This window comes from Lonchura striata, chromosome 1A (genome assembly GCF_050655825.1).
Source record: "Lonchura striata isolate lonStrDom1 chromosome 1A, ASM5065582v1, whole genome shotgun sequence".
NCBI classification, from domain to species: Eukaryota; Metazoa; Chordata; class Aves; order Passeriformes; family Estrildidae; genus Lonchura; species Lonchura striata.
This window is the reverse complement of record NC_140741.1, coordinates 28,435,231-28,457,421: the sequence shown is the minus strand read 5'-3', so window position 1 is coordinate 28,457,421 and position 22,191 is coordinate 28,435,231. Positions and strand designations below refer to the sequence as shown.

The 22,191-nt window shown below is 38.3% G+C and overlaps 1 protein-coding gene across 12 annotated transcripts in view; it reads right to left on the bottom strand.

Annotated features, from left to right (window-relative positions):
• The window catches only part of KIF21A (kinesin family member 21A), an 87,393-nt gene continuing 65,202 nt past the window's right edge, over nucleotides 1-22,191 (bottom strand). For 5 of the 12 annotated variants that reach the window (XM_085569066.1, XM_077783415.2, XM_085569065.1 and 2 more), the window contains 10 exons: nucleotides 18,488-18,598; nucleotides 17,806-17,934; nucleotides 16,209-16,247; nucleotides 14,092-14,228; nucleotides 11,643-11,823; nucleotides 11,132-11,296; nucleotides 10,352-10,469; nucleotides 7,461-7,631; nucleotides 2,996-3,195; nucleotides 1-1,252 (listed from right to left, as the gene is read on the bottom strand). In XM_085569066.1, the coding sequence (XP_085425192.1) occupies nucleotides 1,159-1,252; nucleotides 2,996-3,195; nucleotides 7,461-7,631; nucleotides 10,352-10,469; nucleotides 11,132-11,296; nucleotides 11,643-11,823; nucleotides 14,092-14,228; nucleotides 16,209-16,247; nucleotides 17,806-17,934; nucleotides 18,488-18,598 (1,345 nt within the window). In that variant the 3' untranslated portion in view covers nucleotides 1-1,158. The remainder of the gene's footprint in view (nucleotides 1,253-2,995; nucleotides 3,196-7,460; nucleotides 7,632-10,351; nucleotides 10,470-11,131; nucleotides 11,297-11,642; nucleotides 11,824-14,091; nucleotides 14,229-16,208; nucleotides 16,248-17,805; nucleotides 17,935-18,487; nucleotides 18,599-22,191) is intronic. The other 7 variants (XM_085569067.1, XM_085569069.1, XM_085569070.1 and 4 more) reach the window with 3 other exon arrangements.

Below are 22,191 nucleotides of genomic sequence, written 5' to 3'. Positions count from 1 at the left end.
GCAGTTCACATTCACATCTTTATTTGTTACCTACACAAGCTATAATTTACAGACTGATATTTTCTGAAAAATAAAAACAAAACAACCAAAAAACCTCAATATCCAAACACTGTTTCTGAATCTACATAACGTTTTAAAATTTTCAGAATTTACAAATTAATATTCAGAGCAGTTGGGTAAATTATATATCCTCCCTCAATATCTAGGTTCCAAGGGCTTTAAAAGTCATACAGGCACAAGATAAGATATTTTCTTTATACAACCATCTATTTACATAGCTTTTCCCAATAAATGTGGTTCAGTTCTCAAAGTAACTGCCAAGGTTTGCAAAACAGTGCATTTAAAATACATTTAGCAGCATAGAAAATTAGATAAAAAGAGAAGAATTTGTTTAAAAAAAAAGAAAATGTGAGATGACAGAAAGAAATCCGTAAGAAAAATAGATTAAGATATATTTATCATGACATTATGAACATCTAGTCATTACAGAACATAGGCAAAACACAAATAAAACACAGCCATTTGTGAGCACTTGAGTTCTAGTCCTGAGCACAGAGTATACACAGCTGCACAACTTTGGTCAACACAGATTATATGCTATCAACACACAAATCATATAGCATTTGCTGTTAGCAGGATACAGCCATGTCAGGTAGATGTATCATTAACAGCTTCTTCCCATCTATTATTCACTCCACTTTCCTAACAACAGTGTAAGTGACCTTTAAAGTCTTCAAACTGCCTCTCGTAATCAAAAGCTTATTCCTGGGACAGGTTCCTTCCCCTGTTACCCTAAAATGCTAAACAGCTGATCATACTTGTGAGTGAAATACAGCAGAGCACTTTTGTTATATATTTCAGGTTATTATTTTGAGATGGTCATTAGAGAAGACTGAATTCCAGTTAATTTAAACTGCAAGTATTACATACGCACACAAATTCAGCCGTAATAGATAGAGATACATGTGACTGTTGAGACTCAAGCATGTTACCAAGAGGTTCTTAAATACAGTACATATTTTAAGGACAGCAGGTCTAGTGGAAGAGTTCACACATTTTCAGTCCATTCCAGTCAGCAGTGTTTAACTAATAGACATGCAGAAAACTGCATAGAGTGCACCTCAAATTGATCAATGTATTCCTTAATCCCCCATAACTTCAATTACTGGCAAGATCTTCACTTGCATCTCCTGTATCTGAGATCTGTCCATCTATCATATTTCGAGCTTTCCAGATCCTCACAGTGCGATCACTGAAACCAAACAGAGCAGTATTAGAGCACTGTGATTACACTGGGGAGGGAGAGAGGGCCAAGGGGGGGCAGGGGATGCTTCCTTAAAAGCTTGAGTGTCTTATTCAGAAAGGTATTGTTGGCAAAATAACAGCTCTTTAATGGACATGAAGGGAGTCTCCACCTCCACGATACTTCGTAATTTAACATGTACAATATTGAAGATTCCCCAACCTAATCACAGCACTGGCTATGACCTTTAGCCATCTAAGAATATATGAAGACTTCATGCTCAAGGAAAGAGGTGTCTGTCTATCATAAGAAAAATTAAAAAAAAAAAAACCAAAAAAAACCCAAGCATAAAACCACAAGACAATATGAAGACCCAGCTCTCCAACAAAAAATACTCAAAAAAACCTAAACCCACTTCCAAGGTGCTAGATAGCACATACCAGTGAGCTGGCTCTTACTTTTGGAAAAAAATCATTATTTACACAATTTTAAAGTATGTGTAAATAAAATATCACATAAAATGTGTTATAAAACTCTCTTATAATTTAGAAGTAAAATAAAGAGTTAGTCTTGTTAAATAGCAATTTATTCCATGAAAGGGAAGTTATGAATTTCTCATATTAATGTTTAACTTGAGTGCCTAGCCAACATTGTTTCCTATGTTCCTCACAAGCCCCTCAAAAGAAACCAGCAGACAGAGCAGACTTTGTGACAGTTAAAAGTCTTTTCTGACTTGTGCCTTTATTCCAGTCTAAATTGTTAGGATTCATTTAATTTTTTTTAAGCCCACTGCTAGAAACACCAAAAGACTAAAATTATTTTATTAGAAAAAAAAAAAATGAATTTCAGATGCTTGTATGTTCTAAATGGATTCAGAATTTTTAGGCAGAGACAGAAGCTTTGACATCTCTACCCCTACCTATTAGTGCTTAAACATAAAACCTGACCACCAAATATGAACACTTGGCTACTTTGAAATCCTGCTATGATTCAGTAAGACCTGTTTGTAATTCAGAAGGCCAGAAGCTTCCACAATTGGCACAAGAATGTAACACGTCAGCTTTCACAGCTCCTGTGCTCAGACTACACCACAAAGAGGCTCTGTTGCCGTTCCCTGCATATTCTCCATAACAAGGTACTTTTCTTGGTCATTTCCCCTGAGATTTCAGTTCCTCAATTTGCTCACTTTTACTGAGCAGACAAATATTCAAATCAAGGTGTTTACAGGACAGTAGGATGGCTTGCAAAGCTTCTGCTGTATGCCAGCACTTAAAAACAAACCAACCACAAACAAACAGCCATGTGCCATGGCTTTCAGGAGAATTTGCACAGGTAAGGAATGAGTCCTACAAGGAAAGAGTCCAGCTGTAGAGATAAGCTTATAAAGTTCTCAAGTACTGCCAAATTCTCCCTGTAGGATCAGCGGTCTCCCAACTTCTTTTGATCATGCACCCCCTACCACTAAAATTTTTTTAAGCCCACACTGCTGTGTATGTTTATTAATTGTATACACAAACCACTGAATTATAATACTTTATTCCAGCACCCCACTGGGTCATGTTGTGCATCCTCTGGGGTGCAAGCACCCCACTTTGGGGATGGCTGTGATAGACATTAGCACTGAGGGGCATGGAGTGGACAAGGTCTCCTGATGCTTTCTATGAAGTGAGTTACACATATCCTACACACAAGTGCATGGACAGAATTCTAGCAGGGGACACAGAAAAGAAAGATTCATGGAGAAGAACTCACTCTGCTGCTGTAAAAATCTGGCTGGAGTTGGTGCAGATGGCATTTATAGGGCTGTCATGTCCCTTCATCTCCCCAATGGGTGCAAAGGGATCCACGTTCCAGAGCTTGAGGGTGCCTCCCCTGCAGCCGCTGAGCAGAACCGGCACACCGGGCACCAGGCCAAGAGCACAAACCCAGTCCTTGTGAGCATTAGGGACTTGCTGAAAGACAGAAGGCAGACAAGTCTCACAGGCCTGCACAAAATTCCAGAGGAACAAGCACAGAAGTGGGAAAAGCCCAAGTTGTAAGTAAGCCTGATTCCTTGTCTTGCAGCAGTTTTGCTACCTGGCTCTGGGTGGCTTCTGCACCCTTAGAGCAAGGAGAGTGCTAACTTCCAAGAGTGGTTTTTGGGGTTTTTTTGGTGTGAAATAATACTGCAATAAAAAAAGAGATCTAATATGCACAATTGACCTAATGTGGAACAGAAATCAGTTTAGGATAATGTAAAGTCTGGGTGTTTTCAAATGCATATTTGAATACATTTTTGAACATATGGTCTCTGTATATGTTTCAAGACTCTATAACTGCTATAAAACACATAAAAAGAAAATCCAAAACACTGCACAAAAATATACCAGGAAGACAGAAGCTGTTTCTGGGTTTGCCTTTCTTTTTTCCCATTACACTTTGATTTTGTGATGTTGCAGTTCACAGAAACACATTAATTTTTTGTTGAGGAAGGGCACTAGCATTTAGGTTCTCATTCAGAAAGCAAAATGCTGCACAGACGAGCTGAGAACAACATCCTTTTGTTGTTCTCAAATTTATTTGGACACATTTATTTGTTCTCACAAATAAATACACGGGGGAAAAAAATGGGGAAATAATAGCCAAAATTTGTTGTCTTTTGGGGATACCAAATGTGGCTTTTCTCTAGTTCAGCTTAGTAAGAATTGCTTTGCTGCATTGCTCATAATGGAGTACATTCAGCTTTCTAGGATCACCTTGGTGTTTCATTTATAACATGCACAGCTACCACAGCACTGGTAGTCTGATTCTGCAGCACTTCATGAAACTGGGAGTGGCAGGGGCATGGGGTGGCTGTGGTTCTTAGAAATCCCAATTTTGTCACAGCGGGGTTTTGTGACTTGGGATGTGCAACCTCAAGTGAAGTAGATGATCTCCAAACTCTTGAATAGCATGCTTGCTAAAGGATTTTCATCAAATACAGAGGATCACACCTGGTCAACACATGTATGCCAAACCAGAACCTCTAATTCAACATTAGCCTTTCTGCTGTAAAGCAGCCTGGCTCTGTTTCATGTTTTGGTTGCTGGGTTGATTAAGGAGAGCAGCTGTTCAATCTGCAACCTTGGAGGTTTTGAAAACTCAGCTGGGCAAGGCCTTGAGAAACCAGACCTAACTACAAAGCTGGCCTTGCTTGGACCAGCATGAGAACTTTACATTGTGTAACCTCCAGTGGGCCCTTCAACTCTGAATTATCACATGATTAGCAAAGCAACAGCATTTCTCATTCCCTAAAAAAGACAGTGAATAAAAATTATTTCTATTCTGTCAAATGCTTCAGTCTCACCTGCTTCAGTCTCACCTCCTTGAAAAACATACAGCATTTTATAGAAATAGAAATAAAAAGAAAGAAGCAAGTGTGAGATTATTATTGTCATGGTTTGACACTGGCACAATGCCAGCACCCCCATGAAAATGTAACTTATCAATTGAATGCTGTGAAATACGATTGAGAACAGAGCAAATCAGGACTAAGTTTAATAATAAAGGGGATAAAAAAACTTTATTAAGCTACCACTACTACTACCATAAAAGAAAAAAAGAAAGGAAAAAAACCACACACAAAATCTAAAATGACAACTTTTAAAAACATTTCTTCTCCCACCACCCAACTCCAACAAACTACAGCAAGACACATTTGGACTCTTAATCAAGTCTTTACCCTTCTACATAATTAATATTGAGTCTATTAAGGGAGAAAGGAGTCTTCCTTGCACTATAGACTCCTAGGAAACAGAGCTGCTACTTCTTTTGTTTCCATGTCACAAATGGCACCGCCCAGACACACCGGCCAGTGTGATACTCTCCTCTCTATGTCATAGTGCTCTCATTACTGTGCATGGACAGAGACTGTTTATAGGGCTCCTTTAAGGATGTTTTGCTAAGGACTAACAGGAATAACAGTCTAGTGTTTCATTTTGGGACTACAGTGCCCCCCATTTTCCCCTGGGGCTGAGGGTTTAAGAACAGAGATTATCTTTTCTTCTTCTCTGAGGACAGAAAGCATCATCACACCTTCTTCAGCTTTTTTCTGTTCATTCCTGAACCGGTAGTTGCGGAAGGATTCTCTTGGCTCACCATTGCATCCCCTTAAAATGCAGTCTCTCTTGGAGGAAGGATTGGTTTAGTTTATGGCTAACAAGAAGAGTTTAGCCAAAAGCCACTCTATCATTTCCCCTCAGCTTTCTTTCCTTAATATTTAAGGTCTCAGGCTATTTTTCTTTCTTTTAAATTGAGGAGGAGTAATATTTCAAAAAGTCTTCATTTCTCAAGAAAGGGTTAAAATTCCCGGACTCCCCAGATGGCTAAAATCTCAGCTCAAGACTCTGTCTCCCATCTCCTACACTAAGCATCTTCCCCTCCCTCCTCTTTCTCTTCTACCAGAAAATTTCCAAATGTCTGTAGGCTCTTTTTTTTTTTCCCTCTAGGTTGGGGGGGGAGAACAAAGACATCTCAGACATTCTCCACCTTCTGTCTGCAGGAGCTGGCCCAGCTCAGTTCCCGATCCTTCACCCCCTGGCCTACCTCCGCAGGCCACATGGCTCTCCTCCTCCACCCAGCCCGTGGCTGGGCAGGGGAGGTCTACACCCTCCGATGACTGATGACTGGAACCAAAGAGAGTGAGTTCTCTTGGGAATTATGCTTTTAACTCCTCTATATTCTTAGAGGCATGTCTACTTTTAATTGGTCACTTTAAGTGTTAGTACCTTAACTTGACCCTTGACTGGATTGATCTCTTCGGTCTGAGAAAATTCTTTTCCCATGTCAAACTACAACAATTATCAAGTTCTACTTTTCAAACCAACAAACAGAGGAAGTAGAGAAATTATGAAATGCACATATACCAAAAGGGAAACAAGGAAAGTGATATAGCTAGTCCAGGTACATACTTATTCACCCCTGATCCTGTACTTTTTCTGACATTAAATTAATTGCAATAGCAAAAATGCATACTGTATAATGTACTAATGAGCCTAAAAATGCAAGAGTGAAGACACTCCTTGCAACTTTTATGAAGTCATCCTGAGAATACAAAATCTTTCCAGTGCCTGTGGTTTTGGTACAAGCTGCTTAGCACATTTTTCTGGACAGACAGATGTGAGGGCAGATGTCCCAATACGGCCAAGTGAAGATTTTCTGTAAGATGCTAAATTTATGAATCCTTATTTTAACTGTGAAGTCTTCATAGTATTCTGAAAATGAAATGGCACTGAAGTGGATTATTTTGAATGAAGGTCAAGAAAGTTGATATATTTATGTAATACTAGGTATGCCTATATAGAAATTGTCTTTTTGAAGTAGCCAGTCCATTATTTTCTCATGTCCCAATACTTTAAAATTCTATTTGTTTCCTGCATATTAAAAGCATGCCCCTCCTTTCCCTAAAAATTACTGCAAAAACAGTACTCCCTTCTGGTATTTCTTTTTATACCTTCGAGTTCTCACTCAGCCTCAAGTTTAATAATCACAACTATACCTCAAGAACCTCTCATAAGACCTAGAAGAAAAGAATAGAAAAAAAGAACAGCTTATAGCAGGCTGACAAAAAAAGTTCTTCATGCCACACAAATTGCAGATTCCCCAGATTTGAGGTCCTTTTACACCCACTCCCTTTTTTTCCTTTTTACATAAGGAAAAACATACAGCAAATGTGTTCTGACAGCAAGTGTTGTTATAAGTGTGTTGTATACATAACATCACACATGCACTGTATAAGGAGATGATCTAAGGTCTAAGACTGGGTGGAGTGAGATAGGCTGTAAAACCTCATCACAAGAAAACATTCTGTAGCCTGATTTAAAGTATTGTTTCTCATTAATGAGTTCCCAATCCAAAATTTACTAACTTGTCAAAGACAAGTATTCAATGATTCCAGTCACAGATGAGGCAAATGCTGTTTTTAGTCTCAAGCAGAAAAACAACCCCCATGTACTCAGAGCTTAAACAGGATAACCACTTCATCACAATTTCCTGATGCTACATGCACACAAGAGAAAAGCAACTGCATGTAAAGATCAAGTACATTATTGATTGCTTTCTTAGTCAATGCTCTATGCCTTCCCTATTAAAAGCATCAGTGTCTATGTGAATAGTCATTGTATGAGCCTGAACATTTAAACAGCCTGAAAACAGTTCTACAGCGTGACTGTCACAGCAGTTGCATGATTTCTTTCATTACCTGAAGAAGGTCTTTTTGAGGCAAATCCCATTTCTTAATTCCATTATCCCTCGAGCCACTAAAAAGGTTATCTCCCATAATAGCAAGTGCTTCAATGCCATCATAATGAGGAGGTTCAAAATTGTGTGTAGGACTTACACTTCCAAGAGCCCCTTCAGTCACATCAAACATCTAAAATAAATAATGAAATATGTTACACGAAATATTCTGTCATCTAATCAGCTTGAAAGTCATGCAGCAAATAAATTTAGGGAAAAAACTTATTACAGTCTTATTACAGGCCACAGTATCACGATGTATATTTGACAGAATTTATCTACCAGAACTACTCCTTTCTCCTCTTCCACCTCCTGCCTGAAGTGGGAATACTCCACTGACTTCAGAGAAGTACTGGGAAGAAGTACTACTACTTGAATATCATATACACAGCAGCTTCACAGGAAGGGCCCATATATACCCTGTGTGATGGGCTAGAGAAACAAAGTTCATGGGTGAGTTTGGGAAACATAACTCACTCTGGGAGAATTGCACAGGTAAGTAGCTTCAGAAACAGGACTAATGTGTTTTTCTGGACAAGTTGTTTTGGTAACGGTTGCATACTATTACACACTGATGCTTTTCATGGACTAGACACACCTCTCTCCTTGCCTGTGCTCCAAGAATGGGGTGTTAGAACAAACTCTTTGAGAAAGGTTGTTTTAACATTTTAAGGCAAAATCAATGCCATCAGGACTTTGTTGCTAGAGATGCAGTGTAAGCAGCATTCATTTTGCATTGTAGGGAACCAGAACTCACCCAGTGAGACTGAGCTGAAAGAACAGATGAGCAGTAACTCTTTAAACCATCATCTCAGTTTCACAAGCAAATGTCAAATGTTATTCTCTATTATTTGCTCTTTATTGGCCTTTTAGAATAAATAAGCTTGACAGTAGAAAAGGGAGAGCTTGGTAGTGTAAAATAGTACCTTCTGAGCTAAAAATATTTGAAAATAAGTTACTGCATTCAATTAACATGCATCAGTTCCAATTGTAACAAAATATTCAATGATAAACCAGAAAATCCAGGTTCCTAGAGATGACTAATATTACTGACTCAGTAGTTTCCTGTGGCATGACAGTATCTGTCACCAGACCTGGCAGCCCAACAGCCCTATCCATGCAGAAACCCACAGATTGTTAAGGGGTTAAAATGGACCTCAATGATCATGTAGTCCCAACCCCTCTTCAGTAGTAGGGACACCTCCCACTATACCAAGCTGCTCAAGGCCTTATCCAGCCTGGCTTTGAATACTGCCAGTATTCCCCTTTTTCCATCTGTACTCATTACTCCTTGTTTGTCACTGCAGTTCCTGATGAAGAGTCCCTGTAAGCCCCTTTCTGATACTGGGAATTTATGAGGTCTCCACATAATCTTCTTTTCTGGGCTGAACAGAAGCATTGAGAATTCATAGACAGCTGCTCATACAGATCATTTATAATATCTAAAGTGGCTTGACAATTCTGGAGACATTCACTTTGGAGAACACACACTACTCTGAAGCACATAGAAATTGCTGAAATATCCCTGGACATTGTAGCGGTATAAGTCAAGAGGCAGACTTTGGAGGATTTATGTAGCCTGGCTATGGAAAGGAAGGACAGATAAACTTCTCTGACTGTTGACAGCTTTGTTTTCCAAAAGCCCTCCCACCTCCTTGATTGTCACAGGAGCTCACAGCATGACAAACTTGCATTACATGATCCCAATCTGTTGTTCCCACTGAGGTCCTTCATTCATACCGTGCTAGGATGGCAGCTCATATCTAAAGCAATATCCTGAACTGTGCAGAGAAGTCATTCTCAGAGTGTCTGCCTGTCTCCCCATTGCCTAAGATTCCCCTGGCCTCTAACCATAGGGACACTGCTGATAGGATTCAAATCCACAGCCCAAACTGTCCAACTATGCACCAACCTCTCAGGCAGTTTTTTGCATCTGGCACAGTGCACAGCCAAGCATCCAAGAATTGTAGAATAATATGAAAAAAAGAAAGCCTAGCTCAGTGAGAAAGCTCCCACAGGTTCTGTATCCTGCTCCACCCCCAGCTGTGTTCATACACTTTTTCCAGTGTGTGAGAAGAACAGAACACAGGGTATCCCCTCATAACAAGCTAGGGTTTCTTGTCCATTCTCTCTTTGGCCTCATGTATCACACGTTGGCTTTACGGATCATTTACAATTCCTTACGTCTGGGGATTTAGGTGCAGCCCTGAGAAACAGGAGCTTGTGGGTTCAAATAGCCACTGGCTGAGGTGAGCAAAAAAAAAAAAAAAAGAAAAAAGAAAAAGAAAAACCCTCCTCCCAAAAGCCAGATTCCATATCCTTGAGTGAATTATTCACAATTCCGAGAAACAGAAAAGTTTATTCGTCACCATGACTGAGAACTGCTGACCTTGTGGTCTTCCTCACTTCAGAACATAGGTGACACTTCAGAAAGAGCCTGGGCAAACCCTGGACTGTCTTATGTGAGGAACACACAGGGTGTCTCTGCTGAAACAATTAGGTCTGCACTCCAAAACAGAGGCATTGACTTAAGTTACTTTAAAGAGCTAAATGTTATCTAAAAGTAGGTGCAACAAATATTTCTCCGATACTTTGTACACCCAACATCCAATTTAATGGGGATTAAAAGAAAAACTTAACTGGAGACAACCATGGATCCATCTTCCTTGGAGAAACAAAAAAGGCACTGAATTGGTAAGTATTATGATTGAATATTATTCATGATCCATGAGTGGTGAAGTAATTTTCATCTTGGCTATCACATTTTGAATGTGTAGATGTAAGCCACTTCTGCTGAAGCCTGCATCCCATGCTGATGTGCCAAGTTAAAATAAGCAAATACCAGTGGTTTACCTTTATATAATGATCCTTTGAACCAGTGATAATAAGATCTTGTCCATTGGAGATCTGATTGACAGTAAGGCACATAACAGGACCCTGATGACCAGTTAGCTTTCCTGTAGACTGAAATCTTTTAAGGATGAGAGAAGAAATGAGGATTTGTTAACTTTTCATATATCCAGTACAGTCCATAGCACATCTTCTGACAGAATGGATTTATTTTTTATTTTCCCTATGTCTTCAGTACTCATCCTCTTGTTTACCTATACTCTATTGTTCATATCCATGGATAACTATTACATCTACGTTAAATACAACAAAACCCTTTCATGTATGCAAAATAAGAATTAAAACATTTTAAAGTAAAGGTGAATCAGTCCCCTGATAAGTATTTTCTTTATTTTGAATGCAATCTTTGGGAGCAGGTTGTCTTTGGAGAAGTGTAATTATAGTGCAACTATCATAATCTTGTATTATTTATTGCATTACTTCCATTGACTTCCCTCATCTCATCAACAATTACTAGTCAGGATTCCCATTCTCACCTTACAATGAAACCTTGTGTTTTTCCTGTCATTTTTACCGAAATGATTCACCACAACCTTAACACATGAGAAAATTACTATCTCAGTAGCCACCACAGATTGATTAGCTGATCTGTAACTGATACCATATTTTGCCCAGGTATGGACACTACCATATAGAAGAAACTGATTGTTTCATGTGCACAACTTTGCTGCCTATGCACACCTAACCACCTAAAGAACATTCTCTTTGGCTGGTGTTCAGTACCTTTTCAAGTCCCACATCCTCACTGAGTTTCCAGCAGCTGCATAGAGGAATGTGCCAGTTGGATTTAGTGCAATTTGATTGATCTGGTTCTCTCCAGCTGGGATAGCAACTGTTCTGTTAGTACTTCCAGAACACACATCAGCAGGCATAGCTTGTCCTGAAGACCTGAGTTGAGAAGGGGAAAAAAGGGAAAAAAAAGAAAAAAAAACAAATTCTACAGTTTATTTGCCACACTTCAAATTGTCTCTATAAACAAATCTATTTCACTGAGTAGAAAAGACTACAAGCCAATTATGAATACTAAACATCTGATAAAATTCTGTATGTACATTGTTCTGTGTTTCCTTTACTGGTGGCCCATACTGACTTAGCCTGAACATGTAAAGAAAGCTGCCATCCCCAACAGTGTACTCATATTACACTGTACTACAATATTGAATTAAATATAATAAAATGTATCTAAAACTAGGACTCATCTTAATGCTTGGCATCTGAGGCTCAGCATACTCACGTCAACGTCCGAATGCACTTTGCGGAATCTCTGATGTCCCACACCTTGATATAGGAGGTTGAAACTGTGAAAACCAGGCTTGTGTAGTTGCAGTATTTAACAGAAACTACATTATTTGGATGACCCCCTAAAGACATAATCTCTTGTCCAGTTACCAGATTCCAGACTTTACAGGTACGATCTAAATAAAGACAAACAAAAAGGGGGAAAATATTAACAATAATTAAAAAAAAAACTCTGAAAAATCTTGTGCTTTTCCTAAACACAGTTAATTAAAATAAATTCATTCATTTGCACTCATACACTTTCCTCCATTTCTGTAGGCAGTGCAGAAAAACAGCTAAATAAAGCAATTCTTAAAAAATATACATAGGCATCTGTCATCACCAAAACTAAGCAAGGTTAATCATTAAATGTGCTTTCAAGATCTGCATATTAGCTTTCAAAGCATTTAAAATAATAAAAATCTTAAGGCTAGTGAAATTGCAGACAATTTAAAGGCTATAAAGTGTGGATGATGATAGATGAAGAGAAGAATCCTAAAAACATAGCTTAGGACGAATTTTGAGACTTAGCACGGCCAAGTTCAAACTGACAGAACAAAACTACAAAGGTGAGAAAGGACCCAAACTCTTCAGTGTTTTGGAGGCCTCTGAAAATCCCAGCAGAGAGTGCTTTAGTCACACTTTTGATTCTGTAGCAAAGTAATTTAAATACTACAACCTTTTATGTGTTGAAATTCCAAATGCATAGAAGTTTTCAAGAAATCTGCAACACTATTGGCAAGAACAGGAAACTCTCCTTGCTGCACCATGTCTGTATCACTCCATGTATTTTAAACATACATTTATAATGAAATAATTACTGAAAAGATGAAGAGAAAGCTTCATGTATAGACTCTAGTTATGATAGCATGATGGTAAGTTTAGCAAGACCCTTCTGCCTCTTTAAAACACCAGCTACCAAGATCAAAGATCTGCAATGCCCATGAGAGTTTACTGGCATTTCTGAATTTGTGTGCAAGTATTATCTGATGTCAGTGAGCTGAGACTTTCTGCTTCAGCAACAATTTCCAAAAGATGTAACTTTATTTAATTAAACAACTGTCTACACTCTTGAGTAAAAGCATACTTGGTAAACTCCCCTCAAAAAATATTTGCAGGAAAAATTCTCCCATAGGTTTAAAAAGCTAGGATATGACTTCAAAAAGGTGAATATTTCAAACACCTGCAAATATCCATTAAGCAAAACCACCAAACTTTTAGAATGCAAATCTAGATATAAAACAAAATGTTATAACATGCCCTTTTTTCCCATCACATAGCCACTATATTCAAAATCTCAACAGAAATCAACTAGGTATTATTTACAAAATCTAAATCAATGTCCTTTTTGCAGTTGTATATGCTTGCACAAATGTTGAAATGTTGGCTTAAAACCGGCAAGATCAAGAGTTTGCCAATTCAAAGTGTCTGATTTGGTATTTTTAACAGCCAGCTAGTAGAATATCCACAGAAACCACACCTGAATTTTAGCAGTGGAATACCTGCATCTAATAGTGTTGTCAACTACGCTAATACTGGGATAAAAGGGATGTCCTGAATGTCAAGGGATGTCCTGAATATTCATTATACGAACTAGTGAAAAGGAGAATCTCCCTGTCAACAGATGTTAACTTCTTCCCAGCCACTCTAATTCCTCTTAGCTTTGATACTTTCAGAAAAAAAAATAATTTGTCATAGTTGCAGGTACACAATATAAGATTATAACAAGTCCTTTATATTAAAATAGGTGTTTGTGAAAAGAAACTATTGAGCTCCAGTGGCCTTTGGCAGTATCTTCAAGACAAACTGAGCAATGATACTTGAAATTCACTACAGACAGAAGGAAAATGTTTTCTCCAAAACACCACTTCTGTCAGTTTGAGTTTATCGAGTGACTGCACCATCCAGTAAGGAACTTGGAGACTACTAAAATTCCAGGCCCTCCCATGACTGCCATGCAGTTCTTGTAACAGGATGCACAGAGGAAGCAAAAGATACCCTCAGATGAAGAAGATAGTTCAAAGAACCAACTATGGCATAAGGATATTCAAACTCTGTGCAGCAGAGACAAACATGTGCCAATTCCCACCTCCACCCTGAAGCTATTTGCATTGCATATCATGTGTGCACATGCTACCATGACTGCTTCCATCATATCACTCAACAAACGTTAATATTACTGCTTTTTGTGGTTTTCCACCACAAATAAGCAACCAAATACTACACATTGGAGTTAGAAACCTGTAGATAATTACTGTAAATCCCTCTTCAGCTCATGTTGAGAAACAGACCCTTAGAATTTTCCACTGTGTTTACAGCACTAAGCACAAATTGAGAATTTCACAACACCTCATGTTGTCAAAGCAGCCTCTGCAGGTAGCAGAGGTGCACAGAGCTTGCCCAACCTTTTGACCCAGTGAAGAGAAGATCATCAGTTGCATCGACACAAAGCACAGCCTTGGTGTGTCCCTCAGCTGTATAGATACACTGAAGCGGGGTCGACCGGATGCCTTTTGAAGCAGGAAATGGGTTAATTATCCCCCTAAGGAAAAAAAAAAGGAATGTGAGTTGGGCATACTAATAGATACAGATAAAGCTAATTTACTTCCATCTAGGGAAAAAAATTAACTTAGTATTCTTAGATGCAAGAGCAGAACAGCTGAATGCCTTTCATTAACCATGTAAGGACTTTTACTATTTAGCCTCAACACATGTCAATTCTGGACTATCAGTTAAAGGAAATCACATACCAAAACAAACAAATGAAAAGACAACAAGATGCTAAATGTAGGGTACATGGCAAACTCTGCATAATGCTGAACAAACCAGGACACTTAAAGCTTCTGTATGCCCAAGATCAACCATCTAAACAGCACACTCTGAAAAATGGAGCGAATGTAACATGCACTCCAAACTCAGTGTGCATTTCACATCATCTGCATTCTCTGGGCAGACACAAGAGAATTGCTGTTAACTTCTGTGCCTGAAGAAGTTCCCGCTGCACCCTGTACCCAACAACATGCTCATGCCCAAATGGCCAAAGGGAGGATGATTGGAATGCTGACACCCCAGAGGAATCTTCATGGGCACTTTCAGCTAATTCTGTGGTGGTGCCAAAAGACTAACTTGCCTGAAATAAACACCTCACAATTCTTTGCCAAACAAAAATTACTAGCAGTCTAAAATCCCATGCATACAAGTGCATGCACACCAACCCTTTATTTCTGTGAAATGTAGAAAAGCCTCAAGGTAATGCCCAAAACATGCAACACAGCTGTGACCTGATCAGCTTGCAGTTAAGACTCACTGTCATGCTCTTTTGGGAATCACACACATAACTGTGAGGAAAAATAACTAAACCATAGCCCTATCTCATCAAAACAGAACAAAACTATCAGATACTTTAGGAAAATGCAAAAAAAATGCCATATTGTCCAGAAGTATGCTACAGAAAGAAAAAAATCCTTTATGATACAAGCTAACTTTGTGACAACTGGTTAGTTTATCTAGTACTTTAAAATTACGATTTGAAACATTTTTCACAGTGCAGGACATCTTCACTCATATATTTCATTACTCCTCAGCAATCCTTCTATAGATTTTATTAGTATTAATAGCATCTTAAATTGTGTAACATTATCATCCTCCTTTTGGAAATGCGCTCACCTTTGATCTGCACCATTTTATGTTTTCAAGAAAACAGGAACAATTTGCTTTTTAATTAATTTAGATCTCTATGCTTTTGTTTTCTAGTATCACACTAAACTAACATGATTTTCTCTGTAGTATTCCCTAGTGGATCATGCTGCCTCTGAACTGAGTTATTCCCTCCTTCTGTTCTCACCCTCTCACTCCCATGACAAGCCATGTAAAATACATGTCCTGGAACTGTTTATCTACTTATATGCAGTGTTCTAAAATCTGCAGATAAAAAATCACTACAACTATTACAATGACCAGCCAAAGCCACCATTACATTATTAGCAGTTATTTGACTGCCCTTCTCTAGATAAACTCATTTTTCATTGAGTACCACAATCCTAACCCACAGGGACACAAATGGCAACATTTCTTTCATCTCTTAAGTCACCGTGCATTCTCTCAGAAAGACACAATAAAAACCTACTTATTTTTATTTATATTAGGATTTCATTTTTAGTGATCAAAGCATACAACTGAAAAAGAAAAACAAGGAGAGAAGCAAATAAAACATAAGAAAATGCTCCTGTTTTTTTTTTCTTTTGATCAAAACAGAGAAAAAAATGTGTCTAAGAAAATGTTTACACCATACTTCAGTTATAATTAAAATGCCTGACATGCTCAACGATGATAAAAGAACACCCTAAAAAGGATAGGGGGAGACATGCTTGACCCAAATCTCAGATATTTCATGTTTCAGCAAAAGCAACAGAAACAATACACAGGTGTCAGGAAAAACCATGCAGCAAAATGAAGTGTCTTAAGAACTGGAATAACTTTGGTGAGAGATGCCAAGAAAACAGAAAAGACAAAGAGAGAGTACCTTTGTACCTCCGACAGAGAGGAATCACTTTCATCAGACCTACAATCAACAGTGGTGGAGTTGTGAGGAGAAAGAATATAGGTATCAGCAAAGGAATGCCTCCACATGAGAAGAACAAACAACAGCATGGCCAACTCAGAAAAGCAATGCAAATCAACATACATTATGCAGCATTGCTCAAGGTATATCTCAAACCCATAATGATATGGGGGGGTAGGGGGGAAAGAATAATTATCTTAAAATATCACTCTCAGCAGTAAGTTACAGTAGACTGTTTCAGCTCCAGAAGATGAGTAACAGCAGCTGAGCCATTTCTTATTTCCCCAACATTTTCTTAGAGAAGTAAAGGCAAAAAATTAAAAGAAGATAGATGCCCAAGTTAACCTCAATAAGGTCGTGCTTGCTGAGAATATCTAAAGAAAAGAAATTACTCTGAACATGAATGCCTTCTAAGTGTATAAGATACATGCAAAATATTAGTCATAGAGATACAAATATTAAATATTATAACCCACTCAAATAAATACAGCAATTTGCAAGCCATGTTAAGTTCAAAATTCTTCACCTCTCATTTGGAAAAATGTTTAAAAATAAAAAACAAGAAAACATAGAAGACCATATTTCCCCAAGACATGATGATTTTCAACATGTCTCAAGATGTGCTTCATTTTCAACTCAAACTGATTCAGCAGATTCTATTTGACTTGAAAGTCAGTTCAGAGAAAATGAAAAGGGTTTGGTAGGAGTTAGCAATGAGAAAGGTAAGCTAAGATAAAGAAGTCACAAGCACAGTTACTGAAAGCCTTGCAAGCCACTGCTTGGTATTTGGTGGTTGTAGACCTGTGAAAGAAACCCATTTTATTCAAAAAGATAGTATAAACAGACAAAAGCAATTTCTTGTCTTGCTAGAGTTACAAATAAAGGTTTATTTTAAATCTGAGTTGCAGTTCATAAGCACTGCATGGTATTTGTATCAGTACTGAAACCTGCAATAGCGATTCTAGTCAAGTAAAGTCCACTGCCATTTGGAGTAAGACTCCTAAACAGATGCCTAATGTGAGACAAATCTGTTCTACTTCTTCTAAACAAGATATAAATATCATCTACTCCTGCAAATCACCTCCTTAAATCAGTCTGTTCAATAATTTGGATCATCTCTAAACAACTGGGTGCTAGCCATTTCAATATCCCATCCTCTGAGGTGCTGTTGTGAGAGCACTCTGAGCAACAGTGGAGCAATTAAGTAACTGTCAAAAGCACTGTTTCCTAAATTATCACCTAAAATCTATTTTTGAGCGTAAACACACATACAGATACACAAACATCTAAGAATTCTACCATTTTCTATTTTGGGTTTAAAACTACAAATACCAGACATAGCCTAGAAAACAGGAAACAAGGTTCAGCAGGAAATTTCTCAATTTTTTACAGTGGTCCCATTGTAGTTTAAAATATTTCCTTTGAAAACTACACAATAACATGAGAAATATCTCCTCCTGTCTTGCAGAAGGGCAATTTCTACCAGACACTACACTGAAAACTTGAGCACACTTTGCATTTCCCTGGTTGGGGGCTGAGGCTTCCCTTTGTGACTTACTTATCCTGCTGAACTGATGTGTTTCCCTGAGAAACAGTAAGACGACTAAAAACATTCATTTCATTACGGGGCCGGCTTGGTGGGGAAGTAGGAGGTGACAGACTAGCCTCTGGGGCTCCAGAATCTGAGCTACAAAAAAAAAAGAACATCTTCTTTAACAGGTTATGAATGGTTAGAAAAGTTAAATGCAACATGCCTCAAACGTTAGATGCTCTTTTCTTAAGCAGATAATTAAGAGTGTAATACTAGCTACAGATATTTCTCAGAGAATGCAAAAAGCTTAAGGCTGCAGAGTGCAAGATGGCACCATGTTCAAAGATTAAGTGGCAAAAGTGAAAGCTACAGGCAGAAAACACACATGTAAAACAAAGAAGTTTTTATAAAATTGAAGGCTCTTAGAGAGATTGTTTGCTTTGATTTAAAAAAAGAAAAAAAAGTTATTTGCAAAACGCTCCAAAGGATATTTTCTCAGGGCTCAGGGCTCTGCCCCTGAGTTATTTTGTACAGAAGAGCAACCTGGAAAAAACCCAAAACAACCATGCATAAGCTGAGCAATGAATATCAACACTGACAACAATACTAACTGTCCTGGAAGAAAAGAAATTGAAAAAGACATATATATTTCTCAAGAAAATTCAAAGTTCAAATTATGTAAGATGAAATAAATTTAAAATAATCTTACAGTTTTTGTTCTTTTGTCTTCGTCTTTTCCATTGTTTTCTCATAGGCTTTTCTTTTTGCTAAAGGTGAAGGCTCAGGTATCTTCTTCTCTGGAACAGATGATTGCCTTGAACTAAAACAAAAGCAATCATTTTTTCACTGTAAGGCCCTTCACAGAACATTACCTGTCATTCTGTCAGTGTAGTTTCAAAATTTAGAATGTACTTAAACTATTATTGTCTCTCTTGAATCTAAGGATTATAAACTTGTTCTCACACTTGAATATGAAAATATACCACGTTACTAATGTTCAAAGTTGATCAACATACAGTGTCAGATACTGAATAGTTAAATGAGATTTACTAATTCAATAATAAAAGAGAGACTCACTAAAAGAAATAAAGTGGAGTATGCATCCAAATTAAGATCATGGAAGTTCTTAAATTTCAGATTCCACATTTCCATCTACAATAGACCATTTACGATAGACATGAAGAACACATGATTCTTATACACAAATGAATCTTTGCAGTAACATATTAATGTTAATTAGGAAGTGAGAAGTACTTCCCATTGGCAATCTAACTATTAACATGCCTTCTCTTTGTCCCCCACTTCCCTTCTCCATTGCTTTCCATCCCTCATTTCTCACTCCAGTTCTTGCTCTGAAACAATTCCAATTCACAATCACTGTGGTCTTTCTCCCAACCTTTTATTCCCCACTAAAATTATCAAGAAGACAATATTAAAGCTGACACCCAAATATTCTCATTTCACCACAGTCAGACAAAAGAAAAAAGAAAGGAATCTGAGTGGTCTCCATTCTTCTGAACTTCCATTTCTCACTAGTTGAGCAATCACAAAAGCAACATTTGTTTTCTATTTTCCTACATCTTTGCATTTAGAAGGATTTTTTCTATGAATATGAAACACTCATTAAAAGCAAGAAAACAGATTCCGTAAGTGTTTTTGCTCCATGCAGCTCCATTAATCAGATAAAGCTCATTTAGCAGGCCACCTGCCTGACATGGTTACAACTATCAGTCTCAGAGCTCTACAGGTTCTGAACATGCATAGCTCCAACTTCTCTATATGTTTCCCTTAAGAGCTACATAAAATCCACCTGGAGACTGGAATGCAGAATAATATGATTTAACATGGACAGCACAACAACAAACAGCTACTTGACTCAAGTAGATGAGACACTCTCAAGTGATCACAACCCCTAACTGGAATGTGTGGGACCTAGTGCCAAGAACTGCATGTCAACCCTAGAGTTCCCTGGGGTCTTCAAGAGATAGGAAAAGGAGGACAATTGATAAGCTGCCTGGTTTTGCACAGAAGCCTAACAGTTAAGCCATAAAAAAAGGGGAGAAAGTGGGTCCAGTCCCCTCAATGCCAGAGCACCCATTTCTATTGTAGGGCTTCCTTACCTCTAGGAATACTGTGCAAAGGACACTCCCTTCCCTCTCTTTATGCTGGACCAATATGCATTTAGGAATGCAAAAATCCTGAGGTCACAAGGCAAATTCTATGAAACAGGCTGACAGGTCTTCCAGCAAGGATGACAGACTATAGTGTCTACTGCCAGGGTTGCTTATATGTCTACTGAGCAGCTGCTTGATTAAATAAACCAAACCAGAAACTGGAACTCAAGCTCATCTGCCTCACACTGGCATCCAGCATGCTCAGACAACTTTCGCTTGCTCACGCTCTACCTGCCCTTGAGTCTTCCATCTTTGACTCTACAGTGGAACATCCTCAGAAGAGGGTGTAAATAGCATCATCATTTTCTGAATTCTTTTTGAAAGCCTAAGAATGCAGGTATTCTAAAAATGCAGCTATCTTGCTTCCTAAGCACAGGTGTAAAAACCAGGTGCATGATGTCAATGACCTAACAGAAAAGGAACAGGACACATACCTACTTCCAGGTTTCCAAAGCCCTTTTATATTTGCCAGGACATCAGACATCTGAACAGAGCTGACACAAGTCCTACAGAAGATAACTATACTCTGAAAAAGCTGCTGTAGATGAGGTGAGCATATCAAAGGACAACAGCACTAAACAATTTTAACAGAATTCCAGTTAAATTAACTGTTGGCCATATGTATTTAGGTGCCTCCTTAAATAACAGAATCACACAATGGTCTGGATTGGAAGGGACTTACCGATCACCTAGTTTCAACCCCCTTCTCTTAGGCAGGAACACATTCCACTAGACCAGGCTGCTCTAAGCTCCATCCAACCTGGCCTTGAACACTTCCAGGAATGCAGCATCCACAGCTCCTCTAGGTAACCTGTTCCAGTGTTTGACTCTCACAATAAAGCATTTCTTCCACTGTCTCATGTACACCTACAATCTTTCAGTTTGAAGCCATTACCCCTTATCCTATCAACACATGCCCTTGTAACAAGTCCCTCTCCAAGGACCATGGAATCACAGCAAACTTTAGAAAACTGAGGGGGTTCCAGAGTGGAGCAGTTTGTACATATGCGGACACCTAAATCTGCACCTGAACATATAATTAATTTCTTTCTCTTTGAGAATCAATATTTTGGATTACTGCTATGGTCTCTACATTCCTGAATGTCACGTAAGTAATGGCACAAGGGAGAAAACATTTATTGCAGGTAAGGGCATAGTCTCCTCCTGAATTATATATTTTATTATGAAAAATATGCTGGCGCCACAGGCCCATAAGGGAAGGCCAGATGGGTCATAAGGACAAGCTTTCTTCAACTATGACCAGATAAACCAGCAAGAGTTCTAGTTTTGAAAAAACATATATACTTGCAGTGAGAAAGTCACTGCAGATTGATTGTGGAATTTTTTGATCACTTAACTACTAAAACATGATCCAAGACAATTCAATATATGAGGCCTACTGCTGACTGAATTGACTTTTTGACAGTATGTAACTCTCAAAGTCTTTCAGAAATCAGTTTTGGGAAAATCCTGTTTTGCATTTTTACTGGCTCACTTTCATAAATGGATACATTCTAGAAGATGGACCAAGGCAAAAGTTGATATTACCTGAGTCTTGGATGTCAGGTCATAATACATGATGTTTTAGATCTTGAAGCTTCAAAAGTCTCTACTCATCTCATGCTAACTGCTGAAACAAGTAGGTTTTCTCCACCTATGCTCACCCTCAAGAGCATTCTTTCCAAGCAGATTCTATTTGCATTGAAGCCATCAGTATGGGTTAATAATTGCTGTCAGCAGTGTTTTAAGGTTCACGATTGCCACCACAAGCACATGCCAGAAATACATAGTAAAAAATACAAATTGCAAGTGTACATTAGGCAGAGACTGCTGTAAAAATATTATGCAAATAGGACAGATGAATATTAAACAATGCATGACTCCAGAACCTGTAACATTAAGATAGCTACAGGACACTGATTTCTACATCACTGAATGTGGGAAGTGCACTGAATTTACACATGTGCTTGTGCAACATAGGAGCTACTACCTAAAAAGCCAAGGAAAGGGTCTCTTGCAGTGAATGGCTAATACCTAGCAGTGGTAGTGGTAGATAGAAAATGAACAGCAAGAGCAAGTGAAACGAAAAAAATAGTGTGAGTGCATGTGAGAGACATCTGCTGGTCCCAAAGTAAAACGATAAAAATATTTTTAGTTCTGTTTAGAATCAGGAGATACTTTCAGTTAGCAATATTCTTCTACAGGTAAGTTTGCAATCTGCAAACAGAAAGGATTTTTG